Consider the following 23,624-nt stretch of genomic DNA (forward strand, 5'->3'; position numbering starts at 1 on the left):
ACTAACCCATACTGCTGTCAGTTACTAACCCATACTGCTGTCAGTTACTAACCCATACTGCAGCAAATGTAAAAGCCCCTTCATTCATAACTTCCTCCTACTGTACCTAGACTAGATTAGACTAGTTCTGTCCTCCCCCTTCTGACCATTCTGAATACTACACCACTATAACTAATACACACTGAATGCACAAGTTATTAAGAACACCTTCCTAATATTGAGTTGAAGCCCCCCTCAGAACAGCCTACATTTTTGGGGGCATTGACTCTACAAGGTGAAAACGTTCCACAGGGATGCTGGCTTATGTTAACTCCAATGCTTCCCGCAGTTGTGTCAATTTGGGTGGTGGACAATTCTTGATACACATGGGAAATTGTTGAGTGGGAAAATCCCAGCAGCGTTACAGTTCTTGACACAAACTGATGAACCTGGCACCTACTACCATACCCCGTTCAAAGGCACCTACTACCATACCCCGTTCAAAGGCACCTACTACCATACCCCGTTCAAAGGCACCTACTACCATACCCCGTTCAAAGGCACCTACTACCATACCCCGTTCAAAGGCACCTACTACCATACCCCGTTCAAAGACACCTACTACCATACCCCGTTCAAAGGCACCTACTACCATACCCCGTTCAAAGGCACCTACTACCATACCCTGTTCAAAGGCACCTACTACCATACCCCGTTCAAAGGCACCTACTACCATACCCCGTTCAAAGGCACCTACTACCATACCCCGTTCAAAGGCACCTACTACCATACCCCGTTCAAAGACACCTACTACCATACCCCGTTCAAAGACACCTACTACCATACCCCGTTCAAAGGCACCTACTACCATACCCCGTTCAAAGGCACCTACTACCATACCCCGTTCAAAGCCACTTATATCTTTTGTCTTGCCCATTCATGGATATTGGATATTGTCATTTATCAGCATAGTAACAAACCCCAACCTCTACAACCCATGTGACCCCAAACTGTTCACAGCCCTCTTGTTGGTGGAGAGAACATTTAGAAGTTTTTAAGCTAATTTCTTGCAATTCTACACATTTTGCCATGTCTAATGTGTGTTCATATGATACTGTACCTGAGTGATTCAACAAAATGTCGGGCCCTTGTTGGGTCGAGGCCCCTGGTCACTTAATCTGACCATAACAACTACAAGATGTAGATAGCTAGTTAGCCTAATTGACCTATCTAGCTGACTTGGGCAAGTAGTTGATCAACTGGATATTTCTGTTTCAAATATTTGTTATTAAACACACACAAGAATGGTGTATAAGGTATACAAGACAGGTATACAATTCTTATCTAAACATAAAAGAGCATAAAGGAACAACAAGACCCAGAGTTCTGGGTGCAGAACAAATAATACAAAACACGACATACAAAACAAGGACACGTAGAGAGAAAGAGGGAAGATGTCCCCCCTATCCACCCCCCCCCCCCTATCCCCCCCCCCCCCCCCCCCCCCCCAACAATTGAGAGTGCGTTAATAAGTACAAATTCACAGCGCCGACTCGTCCAAGTAGGAGAGGAAAGGCTGCCAGATTTGATCAAATGTTGATAATTTATTGTTCAGAATATATCTAATTCTTTCTAAGTGTACAGTGTTTGCCAATTCACTGAGCCATAATTTGGTAGAGGGCGCTTCCCTCCTCTTCCAAAACAACAAGATTAGTTTTTTTGCCGAGATGAGACCGTACGAGATTAGTTGTTTTTGGGGGTTGGTTAATCCGTTTAGGGACTCAGATACTCCCAGGATTATCAGAAGCGGGTCTGGATCTATTGAAGTCTCCAAAACTTCAGAGAGGATCCCAAAAATTCCACTCCAATAACCATGCAAGCTAGAGCATAGGGCAAAGCAGTGGAGTAGTGTACCCTGCGTAGCCTGACATTTATCACATGTAGGGGATGTGTCAGGAAATATCCTATGCAGTTTAGTTTTGGAATAGTGTAATCTGTGTAATACCTTGAATTGTATGAGACGATGTCTGGAATTAATGGAGCATGTGTGGATATACTCCAAGCTCTCTTCCCAGTCTGCCACCGAGATGTCAGTCCCTAGTTCTTCCTCCCATTTTGCCTTGATGGCATCAGTGGAAGGTGTGCTAACAGATTGAAAAGCATCATATAGACGAAATATCAGTTTATTGGAGGTGGGGCATATTTTTATGCATCCGTCAAACATGGAAATTTTAGCATTCCCAAATGTTGGGAGGTGTTTTCTAACGTAGTCTCTAATTTGTAGGTATCTGAAAAAATTACTTCTGGGAAGGTTATAAGTTTCCCTCAGCAACTCAAAGGAAGCAAAGGTCCCTTCTATGTATAAATCCCCTATGGTACTTATCCCCAACTCTCCCCATCGCTCAAAGGTGTTATCAAGGTTAGAAGGGGCAAAGGAGGGATTCCTGGCGACAGGGAGCATGAATGACATTGGTCTATGCTCAAAGTGGACTTTAATTTGCTTCCAGATTCGGACTGTGCTATGTATAATAGGATTGTTACAATAAAGTGACATCTCCAGATTGACAGGCGACAAAATCACAGCGCCAATAGAGAAGGGGTGACACTCCTCACGCTCCATACTAAGCCAGCTGGATGCCGGAGATCAACTGGATATTTCTGACAGGTTAGAAAGAGTTCTGTCAGGGAATGACATAAGAGGAAAACTGTCCTTGCACTACCATATTTAGAAATTGCACCTTGTTGATTCTACTATTTCAGCAATCAAGAGCACTAAGTTGAAAGCCTGACCGAGTTCCTAAAAAGATCTTGGGACCCGCGGCCCATATTGGCCCTGTTCTAGGTGTGGTTCCGGACAGCGGTTCGTATTGACACCATTCTAGGTGTGGTCCTGGACTGCGGTCCGTATTGACCCTGTTCTAGGTGTGGTTCCAGACCGCGGTCCATATTGACCCTGTTCTAGGTGTGGTTCCGGACCGCGGTCCACCAGTTGAGTATGGCTGCAGTATAAAGTCATCTTTGATTGCTTTAAATAGTCTAAAACAGAAAAAGGCAAAGCCCTGTGCGATAAAATCTATAAATATATATTTTAAAAAATATGGCTTTTAGCTGACGCTTTTCTCCAAGAGACTTACATTTTTTTAATAATATGTGAATCAAACCCACAACACCACCAGGCTCTACCAACTGAGTGTGTGTGTGTGTGAGAGTTTGTAATATAGTAAGAATTAAGTAGTGTATAACTGTCTTCATGCAGGGCTCTCTCAGTTGGTGAGAACACAGCAAGTTGTCACAGCAACCCTGGGAGAAGATGCAGTCTTAACCTGTGAGCTCATGAAACCCAAAGATGTGCGGCAAGTCACCTGGCAAAAAGAGACAACTGGGGAGAATGAAAATGTGGCCACTTACAGCAAACGCGGTCCCCATGTCAACCCACCTTTTCAGAGGAAAGTGGAGTTTGAAGACGAGGGACTGCAGAACTGCTCTATCGTCATCAGAGGAGTGTCAAGAGGAGACGAGTCCTGCTACAAGTGTCTGTTTAACACCTTTCCAGAGGGAGCTATCAGCGGAAGGACCTGTCTCAAAGTCAATGGTAAAATCTGATAACATAATGTACTGTAAATGATTGACCCAGAACAACTTCTTCAGAACTTCAAGCAGCCATTTTATCAGATCATACATCCAATGTCTTGAAACTATTTATCAAAATGTGATCATTTAGTAAATCATTTAAATGGAATTATTTAGTAAATAATGTGATTGAAACCATTATGGTATTTACATTCACTGTGAACTGTGTTTGTTGTTGTTCTATAGAGCTGTATGGACCCTCACTCCTCATCACACAAACCAACAACAGTCACACCACTCTGTCCTGTTCTGCTACTGGACGGCCTGTTCCTACAGTAACCTGGGAAGACACAGAAATTCTAGAAAATTCCACAATGGCCAATGTCACCCATCTCAATGGAACTGTCACGGTCACCATAACTTCTACGCTGGCAGCATTCAGTCTACCTGACAAAGACACCAGCGTTGGCTGTAAGGTGTCACTGTTCTCTGGAGGTGTCACCAAGAACGTATCCATGGTTATTCCAGCTAGAACACAAGCTTCATTTCCTGGTGAGAAATGGTTCTATACATGCCTACAGTAACAATCAACATGCTGGTGTCATTCTGAAGTACTGTCTCTGTATGTTCTGTGCTAGGTGTACCTGAGGTCACTGATGGTGACAGGATCAGAGGTACAGTGCCTTGCGAAAGTATTCGGCCCCCTTGAACTTTGCGACCTTTTGCCACATTTCAGGCTTCAAACATAAAGATATAAAACTGTTTTTTTTGTGAAGAGTCAACAACAAGTGGGACACAATCATGAAGTGGAACGACATTTATTGGATATTTCAAACTTTTTTAACAAATCAAAAACTGAAAAATTGGGCGTGCAAAATTATTCAGCCCCTTTACTTTCAGTGCAGCAAACTCTCTCCAGAAGTTCAGTGAGGATCTCTGAATGATCCAATGTTGACCTAAATGACTAATGATGATAAATACAATCCACCTGTGTGTAAATCAAGTCTCCGTATAAATGCACCTGCACTGTGATAGTCTCAGAGGTCCGTTAAAAGCGCAGAGAGCATCATGAAGAACAAGGAACACACCAGGCAGGTCCGAGATACTGTTGTGAAGAAGTTTAAAGACGGATTTGGATACAAAAATATTTCCCAAGCTTCAAGGAGCACTGTGCAAGCGATAATATTGAAATGGAAGGAGTATCAGACCACTGCAAATCTACCAAGACCTGGCCGTCCCTCTAAACTTTCAGCTCATACAAGGAGAAGACTGATCAGAGATGCAGCCAAGAGGCCCATGATCACTCTGGATGAACTGCAGAGATCTACAGCTGAGGTGGGAGACTCTGTCCATAGGACAACAATCAGTCGTATATTGCACAAATCTGGCCTTTATGGAAGAGTGGCAAGAAGAAAGCCATTTCTTAAAGATATCCATACAAAGTGTTGTTTAAAGTTTGCCACAAGCCACCTGGGAGACACACCAAACATGTGGAAGAAGGTGCTCTGGTCAGATGAAACCAAAATGGAACTTTTTGGCAACAATGCAAAACGTTATGTTTGGCGTAAAAGCAACACAGCTCATCACCCTGAACAGACCATCCCCACTGTCAAACATGGTGGTGGCAGCATCATGGTTTGGGCCTGCTTTTCTTCAGCAGGGACAGGGAAGATGGTTAAAATTGATGGGAAGATGGATGGAGCCAAATACAGGACCATTCTGGAAGAAAACCTGATGGAGTCTGCAAAAGACCTGAGACTGGGACAGAGATTTGTCTTCCAACAAGACAATGATCCAAAACATAAAGCAAAATCTGCAATGGAATGGTTCAAAAATAAACATATCCAGGTGTTAGAATGGCCAAGTCAAAGTCCAGACCTGAATCCAATCGAGAATCTGTGGAAAGAACTGAAAACTGCTGTTCACAAATGCTCTCCATCCAACCTCACTGAGCTCGAGCTGTTTTGCAAGGAGGAATGGGAAAAAATGTCAGTCTCTCGATGTGCAAAACTGATAGAGACATACCCCAAGCGACTTACAGCTGTAATCGCAGCAAAAGGTGGCGCTACAAAGTATTAACTTAAGGGGGCTGAATAATTTTGCACACCCAATTTTTCAGTTTTTGATTTGTTAAATTTTTTTTGAAATATCCAATAAATGTTGTTCCACTTCATGATTGTGTCCCACTTGTTGTTGATTCTTCACAAAAAAAATACAGTTTTATATCTTTATGTTTGAAGCCTGAAATGTGGCAAAAGGTCGCAAAGTTCAAGGGGGCCGAATACTTTCGCATGGCACTGTAAGTCACTAATCTAATGACCACAACTAATCTCTGACACTCTTATCTGTGAATTGTACCATTCTCATCTTGTCATCTTTCACAGTTAAGCCAACAGGGATTGGTGCAGTGATGAGTTCACTGTGTTTCATTGCTGTGTGCTGTGGAACTGTGGTACTGTGGTGCAAACTCGGAAATAAGAAATTAAGGTAAGTTTTACTGTTCAGATGACAGAGAAAATACAGTATTACTTTGACATTGTTTTTGTAAGTTTGACAATCTTTAGCCCAAATCCCACAGCCAATGACAGAGAACAGGAAGAACCATCAACACTCAACCCTCAAAATGATGACCCTGAAACAAGTAAACAGTGTTTGTACTTACTGCAGGTAATAGATTAGAAAACATTGAATTGCTTTTCAGTATCAAGTATCATATCCCTGGAGAATATGTAACTGTAAATACACACAAAGCCGTTATATCAGTACACTGTTACAACAGATGATCTGACTCTGATCAGTATCATTGATGTTAATGTCTTTCAGGACCACAACAATATCCAGTACATTCTAAATGTGTTAGTACAACCTTATTGGATCATCCTGGTAGAGTGGTAGTCATGGTGACCGCATACATGCAAATGAGTTGCATTGCTGCATTGTTGTTCCAGTATGTTATTTGTATTTTGTATATATTAGGGATCCCCCATTAGCTGCTACTCTTCCTGGGTCCAAACATATTACAGTACTTACATTACATATAAAACAGTACATCACATAACATTATTACACCACTACATCTCTACAATACAACATGTTTAATACCACCATACAACAATATCACAATGTTTACATATGCCTGTGTCTGTACCTTTGTATGTGTCTTCACAGTCCCCGTTGTTCCAAAAGGTGTATTTTTACCTGTTTTAAAAAAATCTGATTCTACTGCTTGTATTACATGATGTGGAATAGAGTTCCATGTAGTCATGGCTCTATGTAGTATTGTGCACCTCCCATAGTCTGTTTTGGACTTGGGGACTGAAAAGAGACCTCTGGTGGCATGTCTTGTGGGGTATGCATTGGTGTCCGAGCTGTGTGCCAGTGTTTTAAACAGACAGCTTGGTACATTCAGCTTGTCAACACCTCTTACAAAAACAAGTAGTGATGAAGTCAATCTCTCCTCTACTTTGATCCATGAGAGATTGACATGCATATCATTAATGTTAGCTCTCTGTGTACTTTTAAGGGCCAGCCGTGCTGCCCTGTTCTGAGCCAACTACAATTGTGGCACTTGACCACACTTCTAACAGTAGTCAAGGTGCGACAAAACTAGGGCCTGTAGGACCTGCCTTGTTGATAGTGTTGTTAAGAAGGTAGAAACTAGGGCCTGTAGGACCTGCCTTGTTGATAGTGTTGTTAAGAAGGTAGAAACTAGGGCCTGTAGGACCTGCCTTGTTGATAGTGTTGTTAAGAAGGTTGAAACTAGGGCCTGTAGGACCTGCCTTGTTGATAGTGTTGTTAAGAAGGTAGAAACTAGGGCCTGTAGGACCTGCCTTGTTGATAGTGTTGTTAAGAAGGTAGAAACTATGACCTGTAGGACCTGCCTTGTTGATAGTGTTGTTAAGAAGGTAGAAACTAGGGCCTGTAGGACCTGCCTTGTTGATAGTGTTGTTAAGAAGGTAGAAACTAGAGCCTGTAGGACCTGCCTTGTTGATAGTGTTGTTAAGAAGGTAGAAACTAGGGCCTGTAGGACCTGCCTTGTTGATAGTGTTGTTAAGAAGGTAGAAACTAGGGCCTGTAGGACCTGCCTTGTTGATAGTGTTGTTAAGAAGGTAGAACCTAGAGCCTGTAGGACCTGCCTTGTTGATAGTGTTGTTAAGAAGGCAGAGCAGTGCTTTATTATGGACAGACTTCTCCCCATCTTAGCTACTGTTGTACCAATATGTTTTGACCATGACAGTTTACAATCCAGGGTAACTCCTAGCAGTTTAGTCACCTCAACCTGCTCAATTTCCACATTATTCATTACAAGATATAATTGAGGTTTAGGGTTTAGTGAATGATTTGTCCCAAATACAACGCTTTTAGTTTTAGAAACATGTAGGACTAACTTATTCCTTGCCACCCTATCCGAAACGAACCGCAGCTCTTTGTTGTATAGTGTTGAGTCATCCTCATACATAGACACACTGGCTTTACTCAAACAGCTGCCCTGGGGAATTCCTGATTCTACCTGGATTATGTTTGAGAGGCTTCCATTAAAGAACATTGTTCTGTTAGACAATCAACTCTTTATCCACATTATAGTAGGGGGTGTAAAGCCATAATACACATGTTTTTCCGGCAGCAGACTGAACGATAATGTCAAAAGCTGCACTGAAGTCTAACAAAACAGCCCCCATTATCATTTCATCATCAATTTCTCTCAGCCGCCTCCCGGGTGGCGCAGTGGTTATTGGCCTAGCGTCGTCCGGGTTAGGGAGTGTTTGGCCGGTAGGGAAATCCTTGTCTCATTGCACACCAGCGACTCCTGTGGCGGGCCGGGCGCAGTGCGCGCTAACCAAGGTTGCCAGGGGCACGGTGTTTCCTCTGACACATTGGTGCGGCTGGTTCCGGGGTGGATGGCGCTGTGTTAAGAAGCAGTGCGGCTTGGTTGGGTTGTGTATCGGAGGACGGATGACTTTCAACCTTCGTCTCTCCCGAGCCTGTACGGGAGTTGTAGCGATGAGACAAGATAGTAGCTACTAAAATAATTGGATACCATGAAATTGGGGAGAAAAAGGGGTAAAATTCAAAAACAAAAAAAAAAACTATTCTCTCAGCCAATCATCATTCATTTGTGTCAGTGCTGTGCTTGTTGAGTGTCCTTCCCTATAAGCGTGCTGAAAGTCTGTTGTAAATTTGTTCACTGTGAAATTGCACTCTATTTTTTCTAGAAGTTTACTAAGGGTTGATAACAGGCTGATTGGTTGGCTATTCGAGCCAGTTAAGGGGGCTTTACTATTCTTGTGTAAAGAAATGACTTTAGCTTCCCTCCAGGCCTGAGGGCACACACTTTCTAATAGGCTTAAATTGAAGATGTGGCATTATCATCGGCTATTATCCTCAGTAATTTTCCATCCAGGTTGTCAGACCCTGGTGACTTGTCATCGTTGATAGACAACAATAATTTTTTCACCTCCTCCAAACTGACTTTACGGAATTCAAAAGTACTATTCTTGTCTTTCATAATGTGGTCAGATATACTTGGATGTGTAGTGTCAGCGTTTGCTGCTGGCCTGTCACACATACGTTTGCTTATCTTGCCAATGAAAAAGTCATTAAAGTAGTTGGCAATATCAGTTGGTTTTGGGATGAATGAGCCATCTGATTCAATGAATGATGGAGCTGAGTTTGCCTTTTTTCCCAATATTTAATTTAAGGTGCTCCAAAGACATTTCACTATGATTCTTAATATAATTTATTTTTGTTTCATAGTATAGTTTTATTTCATTTAGTCATGATTTCTTAATTTGAAATACGTTTGCCAATCAGTTGGGCTGCCAGATTAATTGCCATACCTTTTGCCTCATCCCTCTCACCCATACAATGTTTCAATTCCTCAGCAATCCACAGGGATTTAACAGTTTTTACAGTCATTTTCTTAATGGGTGCATGCTAATTAGTAACTGGAATAAGCAATTTCATAAATGTGTCAAGTGCCGTGTCTGGTTGCTCCTCATTACACATCAAAGACCAGCAAATATAATTTACCTCATCAACATATGACTCACTATAAAACTTATTGTATGACCTCTTATACACTATATTAGGCTCAGCCGTTGGAACTATTCTAAAATGGAGTAAATGAAAGTGTGATGATCACTTTAATGGTACTGTATTTCAAACACTGGTCAGTTATGTTTGTTTTAGACCATAGCTGTCAGTACTTGACCGTTTTTACTTTTTTTTTTAATGAGAACTTGAGTGACTACTATACTGTCTCAAACACATCTGTGTGGTTCGGAGACCGTTTCTATCCATGGGCATTGTGGGTACTGAATAGTGGACTGAATGGCTGACACACATAGGTCTGCTGGTTATTGTATATCTAAATATGTAAATATGTTTTGTAGTTGGTTAATGATGACACATGATGAATCCAAACTAGACTTGTGTGTGGTTTTTATTCTTTACTGGGGGTTTTATAAATCAAATGTTTATAAATAAAATGTTAGGTACTTTCATGGTGTGGGTGGTTTTCTTAATTCTTCACTTTTTTTAATCAAATGCTGTAAGATACACAATGTTGTAATATACTTTGTTGTGTGTGTTTTTGTTTTCTACTTTTATAAATAAAATGTTTAAAACAATGTTGTGATGTACGTTGTGACATCGCTTGTTATACAATGTGTCATACATCTATGGAGCCAGATATCTTCCAAAACGTTGAACGTGCGTATCGTAAGGATCGTAAGAAAATCTATTATAAAGTGTTAGGATTGTAAGAATAGCAATACATGAAACATAAACGTGAACTTTCATCTGTGAACATGTTACGATTACGGACAAACATTTTAGGCTTGTACAAATCTTGTTGCAATTCTGATGTACAATAATACCTTTCAGAATGTTGCCAGTTTCATCTCACCAACAAAGAAAGCGTACACCAAACGGCCTGTGAAGAGTGCTACCCGAACAAGCATTACACAGTATAAAACAAGTAATGGAAACCGGAAAGAGGTATCCTGCACGTTTTCAAATTAAAAGTCTCCATTCTCTTATTGGCATCATTATTATTGGCATCATTTGGTTAACCCCAGTTTTTGGAATAAATTGAGGTCGTTGACAAAACAGACCATTGTCAAAGGTCTGCGTGATAATGGCGTCAATGTATTCCAAATACTGGTGCCTGATGATCACAATCATTTGGATTATAAGCTTTCTGGTATGTTCTATTACGAATTGTCTGGGACTCGTTATTGTTTCGTTGTTTACTACTGAAATATATTTTGCTTATTAAGTCAAATAAGGCATTAACTGCAATACACTGATCTCAAATATATTTGCATAATTAGGCTAAACAGAGCCATGGCGGACCCATTGTAAAATTAGAGGCTTTTTATATTGTATTAAAACGTGTTACAGTCCAACGTGCTAACTCTGCCCACTGGGGCGTGGCTTATGGAGCGCTCTTTAAAATACGCGCTTGTATCAATTTATTCCAACAGATCGAGTTCTCATCACACACAGGCTGTTCAAAGACGACTCAATGGAGAATCTGGCAAGGTGGGTTTCACGGAGGCATCTCTCAACTCGACGTCTATTACTACGAAGAATGTAACATGGGCAGAAGAAGCCTGCTATATTTGTTCCTTCAATGTTTACCCGAGTGGATCAAGACGCAAGCAGATGTGTCTTACCGTTCAAGGTTAGTCAACTTAATTAACTAATTCATTCATTAAATTCAGGGGAGGGTCATGTAATTTGTAATCAATTAAACGTCTCATTGCTCAGGGTTTGAGAATTAGTTGCATATTATAGTATCTCATGATGCCCCTCATCCCTGATTCTCTGCTGGGTCCGCAATATCAAGCTCTGAACGAACAGAGTAGAAACGCAGATGGACAACTAGTAAAAGCACAAACCAGCTTTATTCAACCCACTGGAGGCTTCAGTCACACAAGCATATATTTATACCTTCCAACTAGGTGGAGTCACCACTCACCACTTCCAAGATAAACAATCAGTCTCTGTTCCTCTTACTTATTACATTGTCATGGCCCTGCCTGAGTCCAGAGCAGCGTGAGCGGAGAGGTGTGTGAGACGGGACTGTGGTTGGGGTGGACCCCTGCCGCCTTCCTCCCAGAGGTTTATTCTCTCTTCAACTGTTGTCCTCATCTCGATGTTGAGTTCCACCTCTCTCCTTGCCCTAGTTCCACAGAAACTAACCTGACTTATCAGGAACTGAGACTAGCCTGTTGCTCTTAACCTCCATCCTTAGGAATATTAATACACAGCAAGAACAAAACATGTCTGGACAGACACCTTCTATACTCGTCTCACAGTAACTTTCCTATACAAAGTTCAATAAAGTAGTTAGAATCCAACATGATGCATAGCCTATACTATAGGCCTAGGCTATACCAAGACCATGCAGGGAGAAGCACAGTGCAAAGTTATATTTCTAAGAAAATTGACTCCTTCCCTAGTTTTTGCGCTGCTGGGATGGTATATATAAAACTAGGCTACACTGCAATGGATAGGCGTTCCCAATCCAGGCTGCATCACATCCGGACGTGATTCGGAGTCCCATAGGGTGGCACAATGGTCCCAGAGTCGTCTGGATTTGGCCGGGGTAGGTCGTCATTTTAAATAAGAATATGTTCTTAAGTGCCTTGCTCAAGGGCACGTCGACAGATTTTTCAATTTTGGTTTCACTGTCCCAACGCTCTAACCGCAACTCTTACATAGAATTGCAGGGCTCAATGATGTTGATGGCTGTCGATAGTATGAATCTGTAACAACGGTGTATTAGCTAATGCGGCCATTACATCTAGCGCATGCTAGCTAACTCACTTATATAGCAATACCATACATCTAAAACATGCTAGCTCACTTATAGAGCAATAACATACATTACATCTAGAGAATGCTAGCTAACTCACTTATATAGCAATACCATACATTGCCTCTAGAGCATGCTAGCTAACTCACTTATAGAGTAACAACATACATTACATCTAAAACATGCTAACTCACTTATACAGCAATAACATACATTACCTCTAGAGCATGCTATTTAACTGACTTGCCTAGTTAAATAAATTAAAAATGTAATCATGAGCCCCGGCCTGCCCTGTTCTTGCTGAGGTAAACCCTTCAGTGCTACCTACCAATGACTGCTGTGTACGGTGGCACTTTCTTAAAACGGCATTGTTGGTTAAGGGCTTGTAAGTAAGCATTTCACTGTTGTATTCGGCGCATGCGACAAATAACATTTGATTTGATTTCAGGAGGTGAGGCTGTAAATAAAAAAAACTGTGTGCGCGGACTAGGCCTACTGATGTCCTGTTCAGTTGGAGAGAGGGGACCTCAAGACGAGGAAAACTAGAGCTACGACTATAATTGATTTGAATTAAAACAATATGTTTAATTGCATATAATGAAGCTATTTCTTTAGAGTTATTGATCTCCATAAGCCATATTAGAGTAATTTACATTACAGATGGACAACGGATGAGTGCTGAAAGTAGACTAATTCGAGAAGGTCTAATTCAGTTAAACGGTCTTCAAATGAAAATGGCTTTAGGCTACTAACAACAAGAGCGCTTTGTGTTGGAGAATATATATTCCAATTTAAGAAATAAGAGGGAGGCAATTTTATGTTATTTTAAATAGGCACTAAATGTGCTTTTCTTCCAAAAACAAGGACGTTTCTAGGTGACCCCAAACCTTTCAACGATAGTGTATGTGTGCCACAATTATTGACACCTTCATTCAATACTTTGTGCAACCTTCCTTTGCCAAGATAACAGCTCTGAGTCTTCTCCTATAATGCGTAATGAGGTTGGAGAACACATGGCAAGGGATCTGAGACCATTCCTCCATACAGAATCTCTCCAGATCCTTCAGATTCCGAGGCCCACACTTGTGGATTCTCCTCATCAGCTCATCCCACAGGTTTTCTATGGAGTTCAGGTCAGGGGACTGGGATGGCCATGGCAAAACCTTGATTATGTGGTAAGTAAACCATTTTTTGTGTTGATTTTGAGGTGTACTTTGGATCATTGTCCTGCTGGAAGATCCAACCACGGCACAGTTTAAGCTTCCTAACAGAGGCAGTCCGGTTTAGATTTAATATCTGCTGGTACTTGATGGAGTCCATGATACCATGTATCCCCACAAGTGGTCCAGGGCCTTTGGAAGAAAAACAGCCCCACAACATCAAAGATCCATCACCAGACTTCACAGTGGGGATGAGGTACTTTCTGTATGGATATCTTTCTATCTACACCAATCCCACCTCTAAAAAATAAAAAAAAGCTCTATTTTGATCTCATCTGACCATTAAACCTGGTCCCATTGAAAGATCCAGTAACATTTGGCAAACTCTAGGCGCTTGAGTTTGTTGTTTGATGACAGCAAAGGCGTTTTCATGGCAACCCTCCCAAACAACTTGTGGTTATGTAGGTGGCGTCTGATCGTAGTTTTGGAGACTTTCTGACCCCAAGACCCAACTAACGTCTGTAATTCTCCAGCTGTGATCCTTGGAGATTTTTTTTTGCCACTGGAACCATCCTCCTCACTGTGCGTGGGGTCAATATAGACACATGTCCTCTTCCAGGGCCATTGTTAACATCTCCGGTAACTTTACATTTCTTAATTATTGCCCTGATAGTGGAAATGTGCAGCTCAACAACCTTTTGTCGCACATTATCACAACTTTCCAATAGTGATGGATGACTATCGGACCTTGGCCTGTGTGTCACCATATATTTACACCCCAGTGAAACAGGAAGTCATGGCTTACCACTTAAGTGTTCCTAATCACTCAGGTGAACTTAAGAACGCAAAACATGAATGGGAATATACTTCAGTTAGATTTTACTCATAATCATTTCTAGGGGTGCCAATAATTGTGCAACACATGTTTTGAAGAAAAACATTTATTTCACATGTATTTTTTTCAGTCATTTTACTTTAATTAAAAGGTTCGATTTTTGTTAATATTTTGAATGAAACACCAAGAGGATAAACAGCAAAACATTTTTTTCACAGCCCGTTTTGCTCATATTTACCAAATGTCCCAATATTAGTGGAGGGACCTGTATGTTCACCCCTACCCTTATCCACGGTGTTCTGCAAAACCACAACCTTCTGGCTACTTTGCCATGTAACGCTTACAAAACGAAGAACAGTTTCTAAAACGGCATATCTAAGACTCTGGTCTGTCCAAGGAGTGAGGGTAAACAGTAGGCATGTTCTCTGCAATCCACTTCGTATTTAAATTATTATTTTGGGTATAGTGGAGGGTCACTTGTTTTTTGTTGTTGTCAAGTGTTCAGGGAGGGTCGGGTAAAAATATATTTAACTGAAGGGAGGGCCATCCATTTCCATTTCAGAGAGATATGATTTTCTCCAGGTGTCCCTCATTATAAATACCTTACAGTCCCTTAGTAGTCAAAAAATATATATCCACCCAAACAAAAGGTGAAAACTGATCCTCACACCATCTCTATCTGATACATGTTGTGTCTACTAGCTTATTCCCACAGAGAACTGATCCTCACACCATCTCTATCTGATACATGTTGTGTCTACCAGCTTATTCCCACATAAAACTGATCCTCACAACATCTCTATCTGATACATGTTGTGTCTACTAGCTTATTCCCACATAAAACTGATCCTCACACCATCTCTATCTGATACATGTTGTGTCTACTAGCTTATTCCCACAGAAAACTGATCCTCACACCATCTCTATCTGATACATGTTGTGTCTACTAGCTTATTCCCACAGAAAACTGATCCTCACACCATCTCTATCTGATACATGTTGTGTCTACTAGCTTATTCCCACAGAAAACTGATCCTCACACCATCTCTATCTGACACATGTTGTGTCTACTAGCTTATTCCCACAGAAAACTGATCCTCACACCATCTCTATCTGACACATGTTGTGTCTACTAGCTTATTCCCACAGAAAACTGATCCTCACACCATCTCTATCTGACACATGTTGTGTCTACTAGCTTATTCCCACAGAAAACTGATCCTCACACCATCTCTATCTGATACATGTTGTGTCTACCAGCTTATTCCCACAAAAAACTGATCCTCACACCATCTCTATCTGATACATGTTGTGTCTACTAGCTTATTCCCACAGAAAACTTATCCTCTTTACAGTAGAAGCTAACAAAACACACCAAAATGACATGAGAATTAAGTGATGGACTTTAACCTTAGCTGGTCTGAGAGAACTGATGAGGCTTTTCTCCTTTATGTATACGTTGGTGTTTCTTTAAGCTGCTGTGTTGAGAGAAATTTTTCCCACAGTCAGAGCAAGAGTAAGGCTTCTCTCCTGTATGTATACGCTGGTGACATGTTAAGGTATATAATTGGGTAAAACAATTCCCACAGTCAGAGCAGAAGTGAGGCTTTTCTCCTGCATGTAAACATTGGTGTTTTTTTAAGTTGCTCTGTTGAGAGAAACTCTTCCCACATTCAGCGCAGGAGTAAGGCTTTTCTCCTGTGTGCGTTCTCTGGTGAACTGTTACCTCAGATGATGTTTTGAAGCATTTTCCACAGTCAGAGCAGAAGTAAGGCTTCTCTCCTGTGTGTGTTCTCTGGTGAACTGTTAGCTCAGATGATGTTGTGAAGCATTTTCCACAGTCAGAGCAGAAGTAAGGCTTTTCTCCTGTGTGTATACGTTGGTGTTTCTTTAAGCTGCTGTGTTGAGAGAAATTTTGCCCACAGTCAGAGCACGAGTAAGGCTTCTCTCCTGTGTGTATTCGCTTGTGACTATTTAACTTATCCAATTGGGAAAAACTCTTTTCACAGTCTGAGCAGGAGTAAGGCTTTTCTCCTGTATGTGAACGTTGGTGTCTTTTTAAGTTACTCTGTTGAGAGAAACTCTTCCCACAGTCAGAGCAGGAGTAAGGCTTTTCTCCTGTATGTATACGTTCATGTTTGATTAAGGTATCCAATAGGGAGAAACTCTTCCCACAGTCAGAGCAGAAGTAAGGATTCTCTCCTGTGTGTGTTCTCCGGTGAACTGTTAGCTCATATGATGTTGTGAAGCATTTTACACAGTCAGAGCAAGAGTAAGGCTTCTCTCCTGTGTGTATATGTTGGTGGTTTTTTAAGTTTCTCCGTTGAGAGAATCTGCACCCACAGTCAGAGCAGGAGTAAGGCTTCTCTCCAGTGTGCACGCTCTGATGAACTGTCAGAGCCCCTGATGTTCTAAAGCTCTTCCCACAGTCAGAGCAGGAGTAAGGCTTCTCTCCCGTATGAATACGTTGGTGTGTTTGTAAGCTTCCCAGTTGAGAGAAACTCTTCCCACAGTCAGAGCAGGAGTAAGGCTTCTCTCCTGTGTGCATACGCTGGTGAGATTTTAAGGTATTAAATTGGGCGAAACAATTCCCACAGTCAGAGCAGAAGTAAGACTTTTCTCCTGTGTGTATTAGTTGGTGCCTATTTAACTTATCCAATCGGGAGAAACTCTTTTCACAGTCGGAGCAGGAGTAAGGCTTCTCTGCTGTGTGCACTCTCTGATGAACTGTCAGAGCCCTTGATGTTGTGAAACTCTTTCCACAGTCAGAGCAGGGGAAAGACTTCAATCCCGTGTGCCATCTCTGATGAACTGTCAGAGCCCTTGATGTTGTGAAGCTCTTCCCACAGTCAGTGCAGGAATACATATTCTCTCCTGTGTGTATTTTTAGGTGTATTTTTAGCTTTGATAGCATTGGGAAAATCTCCTCACAATGTGGGCAGTGGTGAGACCTCTTAGCTCTGTGATCTTCCTGCTGCTTTCTGGATGTAGAGAATGTCTCAACGTCACCTGTGTGAACAGCATCAGGAAAAAAAGTCAAGTTTTTGTGACATATGCAGAATGGGAAAAACATTAAGAACACCTGCTCATTCCATGACATAGACTGACCAGGTGCAAGTTATGATCCCTTATTGATGTCACTTGTTAAATCCGCTTTAAAATCAGTGTAGATGAAGGGGAGGAGACAGGTTAAATAAGGATTTTTAAGTCTTGAAACAGCTGAGACATGGATTGTGTATGTGTGCAATTCAGAGGGTGAATGGGCAAGACAAAAGATGTAAGTGCCATTGAATGGGGTATGGTAGTAGGTGCCAGGCGCCCCGGTTTGTGTCAAGACCTCCAATGCTGCTAGGTTGACGCTGAACAGTTTAACTTATATATCAAGAATGGTCCACCACCCAAAGGACATCCAACCAACTTAACACAACTGTGGGAAGCATTTGAGTCAACATGGGCCAGCCTCCCTGTACAACGCTTTCAACACCTTGTAGAGTTCAATAGGGCTGTCCCCAACAACAACAAAAATATGTGGTCAACCAAGAGTAGTTTGTTCTTTCAACTAATCAATTGGTCCAAAATGTTTAAACATGTATTTCTCCAGTGCATTCGGAAATTATTCAGACTCCTAGACTTTTTCCAAGAACATTTCAGTGAGACAACTCAAAGGCGAAATCCATTAAAGCCAAGATAATGGAATTCATTGCCCTTGACAATCAATCGTTCTCTGTCGTGGGTGATGTCGGCTTTCGCCGACTGGTCGAGCACCGGTACACACTACCAAGTGCGCTATTTTTCAGGATGTTGCACTACCGGAGTTACACAGTAATAGAGTCACTGCTGTTAGCTTCTCGACATGCATACTATGGAACGCGATTTGAGTCTTTACGTGTCAAAAATGATACAGTAGCACTGTTAAAGCTGTACAAAAAAGTCTATCAAGCAAACACCGCTAACAAGCAAACACCGGCCACGAACGATGTGTTTATTACGGCGTTGGTAATAAAGCATAATTTGTTTGACCGCAACTTCTGGGGTAGCTAGCTAGCTTTAGCTTGGTACCTAGTTAGCACCAATACAACCAGCCTGAAAACAATGACCAGTAGAAACTGCAGTCCTTTTCATTATTCTTAGCAATAATTTAGGAATCCTAGGTATTAGCTAGGTTGTCACTTGTAGTTCGCCTATTAAATTGAACTTCAGTTCATGAAAATAAATAGCTAGCCTGTTCTTATTTGATTAATGGTGGTCGGACCCATCTATGTGTAGCTAGCCACAATAAGGATTAGCCACAATAGTGGACTTTGCGGTTAACCTTCAAAATAAAGGTATATGACAAGAGGGAGTCCGACCGCAAGTGATTTGATTGTGCCGGACTCAGACTTTTTATTAACAGTGAGTGACTGTGACTAGCACCCATTGTCTCACTCTCCTCCCTGCTGCACCGACCACCACAGAACATCAAAAGTGTTTATTGCGCTGTCCGTGTTGCTGAAGCTGCAACATAATAACACCCATTTCTGACTGAAAAGTTCTGTTGCCGAAATCCCTCATTTGTTTAGGAAAAACATTCCCTATTCCCTCAATCCTTGCTCTATTTATGAGAGATATGTATGCATCGCATGCACATGATCAATAGGGCCTAACCTATAGCACATCATAATCACATAAACAAACTCAGAACATCATAACAGTAAAATTGATGAGGAGGACATGACAAACTCGAAACAGGAGAATGTTTACTGGTTGCTCAGGAGGGAAAGGGGAAGTCAGATGTATGGAATAGTTATGACTAGTTATGGAAAATACTGGAGATCAAGACAAATGAGGAAAGGAGCAAACGCTTTCGGCATATTATGTGGGCCAAACAGGTGCTGTTAGATTACAATATCCTTTTTCTGACCGTTTGCAACAATGTAAACAACACTAAATAAATTATAAGCGGACCGGTGAGCCTGTTGTAAAAAACAAAAAAATGTTATGCCTTTATTACAGCAAAGACTAAAAACAGTCACATATGTGAAAGCAATTTCTGAAATGGAACCTGTTTATTTATTGTTTACGCTAATTATTCAAGTGTTGCTTTTTTATTTTATTTTAAAACTAAAATGCTTGATTGCATTTAAAATCATGAATGACTCGTCTGCTGTTTAATGACTGACTGATACAGTACCCTATATAAGTACTGAAATATAGGCCTAAGTAAGTTACGGTATTAAGACTAAACAGGATGCCCTCTTAGGCCTACATCTGGATGGTGGTTATACAAGGCTATTATACTAAGCCTACTAATGATAACGGCATTACCTATTATCATAATGATGATCATAATAATAGTAATAATCAAAAAATATCAAGAAAAGGGAGGGGTCTTGTTATTATTATTGGACACTAAATGAATCATAAATAATACCAAGGAGGCTGTTTAACAGAGAGAAAGTAAAGCGTTTATTACAGCATAGCAAAGACTACAAACAGCCGAATTCGTGAAATTGTTTATCCAACATGTGGTTGCGTGAGGCTCGGTGCTCATGGAATCAGTAGGCTATTAAACAAACACTCAAACAGGCAACACAAGCAGGATCTGTATTATTTCTGTTGATATACAGCTCTGGAAAAAATTAAGAGACCACTACAAAATGATCAGTTTCAGTAGTTTTACTATTTGTATGTATGTATTTTGGTAAAATTAACATTTTTGTTTTATTCAATAAACTACTGACAACATTTCTCCCAAGCGCATTGATGTGTTTCAGAACCACAGACATCGACCACTATTCAACACGGGAAAAAGCACATTTGTTATAAGATAAAATTAATTTAATTAGTGTTGCACCATTGTTCTTACATAATATAACCATATACAATTTCAGTAGCACGTCTTGGAGTGATGGACTGTGCCATCCCCACAGCCTCCACAATGTATTAGTCCATTCAGACAGGCGTGATGAATCAAACAGGTGTCTTGTACACCATGATTTTTTTTGTTATTTGCTACTGCTCGACTAAAGAAATCTTGGTGGACCAAAAGCCTATCGACCAAATAATTGACTAAATGGTGTCAGCCCTAGAGTCCATGCTACATATCTGTGTGTGTGGGGGGGGTACAGTTGAAGTCGGAGGTTTACATACACGAAGTTGACTGTGCCTTTAAACAGCTTGGAAAATTCCAGAAAATTATGTAATGACTTTAGAAGCTTCTGGTAGGCTAAATGACAGGTGTACCTGTGGATGTATTTCAAGGCCTACCTGCAAACTCAATGCCTCTTTGCTTGACACCATAGGAAAATCAAAAGAAATCAGCCAAGACCTCAGAAAAAAAAATTGTAGACCTCCACAAGTCTGGTGCAATCTTGGGAGCAATTTCCAAATGCCTGAAGGTACCACGTTCATCTGTACAAACAATAGTACACAAGAATAAACAACATGGGACCAGGCAGCCGTCATACCGCTCAGGAAGGAGACGCGTTCTGTCTCCTAGAGATGAATGTACTTTGGTGCGAAAAGTACAAATCAATCCCATAACAACAGCAATGGACCTTGTGAGGATGCTGGAGGAAACAGGTACAAAAGTATCTATATCCACAGTAAAACGAGTCCTATATCGACATAACCTGAAAGGCCGCTCAGCAAGGAAGAAGCAGATCGTACTTTTTGGAGAAATGTCCTCTGGTCTGATGACACAAAAATTGAATTTTTTGGCCATAATGACCATTGTTATGTTTGGAGGAAAAAGGGGGAGGCTTGCAAGCCGAAGAACACCATCCCAACCGTGAAGCAAAGGGGTGGCACCATCATGTTGTGGGGGGGCTTTGCTGCAGGAGGGACTGGTGCACTTCACAAAATAGATGGCATCATGAGGAATTGAAAATTATGTGGATATATTGAAGCAACATCTCAAGACATCAGTTAAAGCTTGGTCGCAAATGGGTCTTCCAAATGGACAATGACCCCAAGCATACTTCCAAAGTTGTGGCAAAATGGCTTAAGGACAACAAAGTCAAGGTATTGGAGTGGCCATCACAAAGCCCTGACCTCAATCCCATAGAAAATGTGTGGGCAGAACTGAAAAAGCATGTACGAGCAAGGCCTACAAACCTGACTCAGTTACACCAGTTCTGTCAGGAGGAATGGGCCAAAATTCACACAACTTATTGTGGGAAGCTTGAGGAAGGCTACCTGAAACATTTGACCCAAGTTAAACAATTTAAAGGCAATTCTATCAAATACTAATTGAGTGTATGTAAACTTCTGACCCAATGGGAATGTGATGAAAGAAATAATAGCTGAAATAAATAATTCTCTCTACTACTATTCTGACATTTCACATTCTTAAAATAAAGTGGTGATCCTAACTGAACTAAGACAGGGAATTTGTACTCTGATTAATTGTCAGGAATTGTGAAAAACTGAGTTTAAATGTATTTGGCTAAGGTGTATGTAAACTTCCAACTTCAACTGTACATATCAATCAAATGTATTTTAAGAAGCCCTTTTTACATCAGCAGTTGTCACAAAGTCCTTTACAGGAACTCAGCCTAAGACCCCAAACAGCAAGCAACGCAGATGTAGAAGCTCAGTTCCTAGGAAAAACTCCCTAGAAGGGAGGAACCTAGGAAGAAACCTAGCGAGGAAAAAGGCTCCAAGGGTGACCTTGGAGCCTTTATACAAATATGAGCTTTTTTTTAATCAAATAAATAGTTTCAACGATATTGAAAAGCCATCCTGTGGCGTTTTCCAAATACCCTGGTATACAGTATACCACCCAAGCCTACTAACTACATAGACTAATTTCATACAACTTCAAAACACTGTCAGTTTGTCTACTTCACTTCTTTAGTCTACTCTCTGATCATTCCAGATAGATCAGTTGTTCAGGGATGTGTGATGTTGAATTACAGAATTCAACCTAGCAACAGACTGGGCCATAACTTGTGGAGGTCTAACTTCTGAAGATAACTTATAGACAGAACCTGCTCTTACCATGACTAACAGATTTCCCAATCTTCTCCTCCTCTTCTTCATCTTTAATGTTGACATCCATCTCCAGTGTTTGACTGCAGTCTTCCAGCTTCACTGATGCCATCTCTGGATCCTGCAGTGCAAACTGGGCTCAACTGTCACAATCAGGACCCAGTGACTGTAGGTTTGGACTCAGTGTGAAAGGAGAGAGGCAGGCTGGGTTTGTCCTCACTGTTGATGTTACTGGCCTCGGACTGTAATAAAAAAGAGAAACAGACACCAAAAGTTATTTACTTGACAGTTCTGGCGCTTTCTCTATTCTCTAAAAATATATTACATTTATTCTCTTGGGTTCTAACTTGAAATATCCTCATTCATATTAACATATTAGAACTGGGTGTATGCAAATGAACTGAGGGAGAAAGGGGAGTGCAGAAGGTTTACACTCTGTCAGAACATGTTATGGTTAAATCTCATGTATGATATGGAGAGGAGAAGGGCAACGGTCTGGTTTCAGCCACTGATAAGGTTGTATAGCCGTGGATTAGGGAGGAGTGAGGAATGTGGGCCGAGGTCAGGTCAGATGAAGGAACACTCCTATGATGTACACACATAGGAGGCAGGGCCATGACTGCACCAATGAGAGGAACCACTTAAGTTCCTGCCTAGCAACAGAGATGTATTGTCTGTCTAGATGGGCAAGGAGTTTGTGTAAACATGTCTGTCTAGATGGGCAAGGAGTTTGTGTAAACATGTCTGTCTAGGTGGGCAAGGAGTTTGTGTAAACATGTCTGTCTAGGTGGGCAAGGAGTTTGTGTAAACATGTCTGTCTAGGTGGGCAAGGAGTTTGTGTAAACATGTCTGTCTAGGTGGGCAAGGAGTTTGTGTAAACATGTCTGTCTAGATGGGCAAGGAGTTTGTATAAACATGTCTGTCTTATGCAACTGTTTGACCCAGTGGGTGAATATATTTGTTTGGAGCTTTGACTAGTTGTCTGTTAGGTTCTAAATAAACAGTGTAAAAAACTAACACTTCTTAATCACTTATCTAATTTCAATAGATCAGGCAGCTAAACATTGACAACGAAACATTCATTCATTTACATTAGACAAAGTGCACACTTTAAATGACAAAGTAAGTACATGTAACCTATAGTAGATTAAATAAATGAATATAAATGCATAACTGACTCAAAAAAACATTTAGAACAAGGTTGCAGTTTGTTTTAGGCAGCACTATGCACTATGTACTACAGCGCCAGCTGTGCCATCAGAGTCCCTGGGTTCGCGCCCAGGCT

General features: G+C 41.1%; 2 protein-coding genes across 2 annotated transcripts in view; one reads left to right on the forward strand and one right to left on the reverse strand.

Moving 5' to 3' along the window:
• The window catches only part of LOC110495467 (OX-2 membrane glycoprotein), a 34,088-nt gene that overhangs the window by 1,103 nt on the left and 9,361 nt on the right, over positions 1–23,624 (forward strand). The gene's annotated exons all lie outside the window — the stretch shown is intronic.
• LOC110502362 (zinc finger protein 665-like) lies at positions 15,572–22,616 on the reverse strand. Its single transcript, XM_036982354.1, has 2 exons — positions 22,349–22,616; positions 15,572–17,377 (listed from the first exon to the last, which is right to left on the reverse strand). Exons 1-2 carry the CDS (start codon positions 22,449–22,451, stop codon positions 15,780–15,782), a joined length of 1,701 nt encoding a protein of 566 aa, XP_036838249.1. The 5' UTR covers positions 22,452–22,616; the 3' UTR covers positions 15,572–15,779.

Source organism: Oncorhynchus mykiss, chromosome 7 (assembly GCF_013265735.2).
Source record: "Oncorhynchus mykiss isolate Arlee chromosome 7, USDA_OmykA_1.1, whole genome shotgun sequence".
In the NCBI taxonomy this organism is placed as follows: Eukaryota; Metazoa; Chordata; class Actinopteri; order Salmoniformes; family Salmonidae; genus Oncorhynchus; species Oncorhynchus mykiss.

Coding starts and splice junctions, on each gene's coding strand:
- LOC110502362 (XM_036982354.1), bottom strand. CDS start 22,451: ATGGCATCAGTGAAGCTGGAAGACTGCAGTCAAACACTGGAGATGGAT. Junction 17,378..22,348: donor TGGGAAATCTGTTAGTCATG/GTAAGAGCAGGT, acceptor CTGTTCACACAG/GTGACGTTGAGACATTCTCT.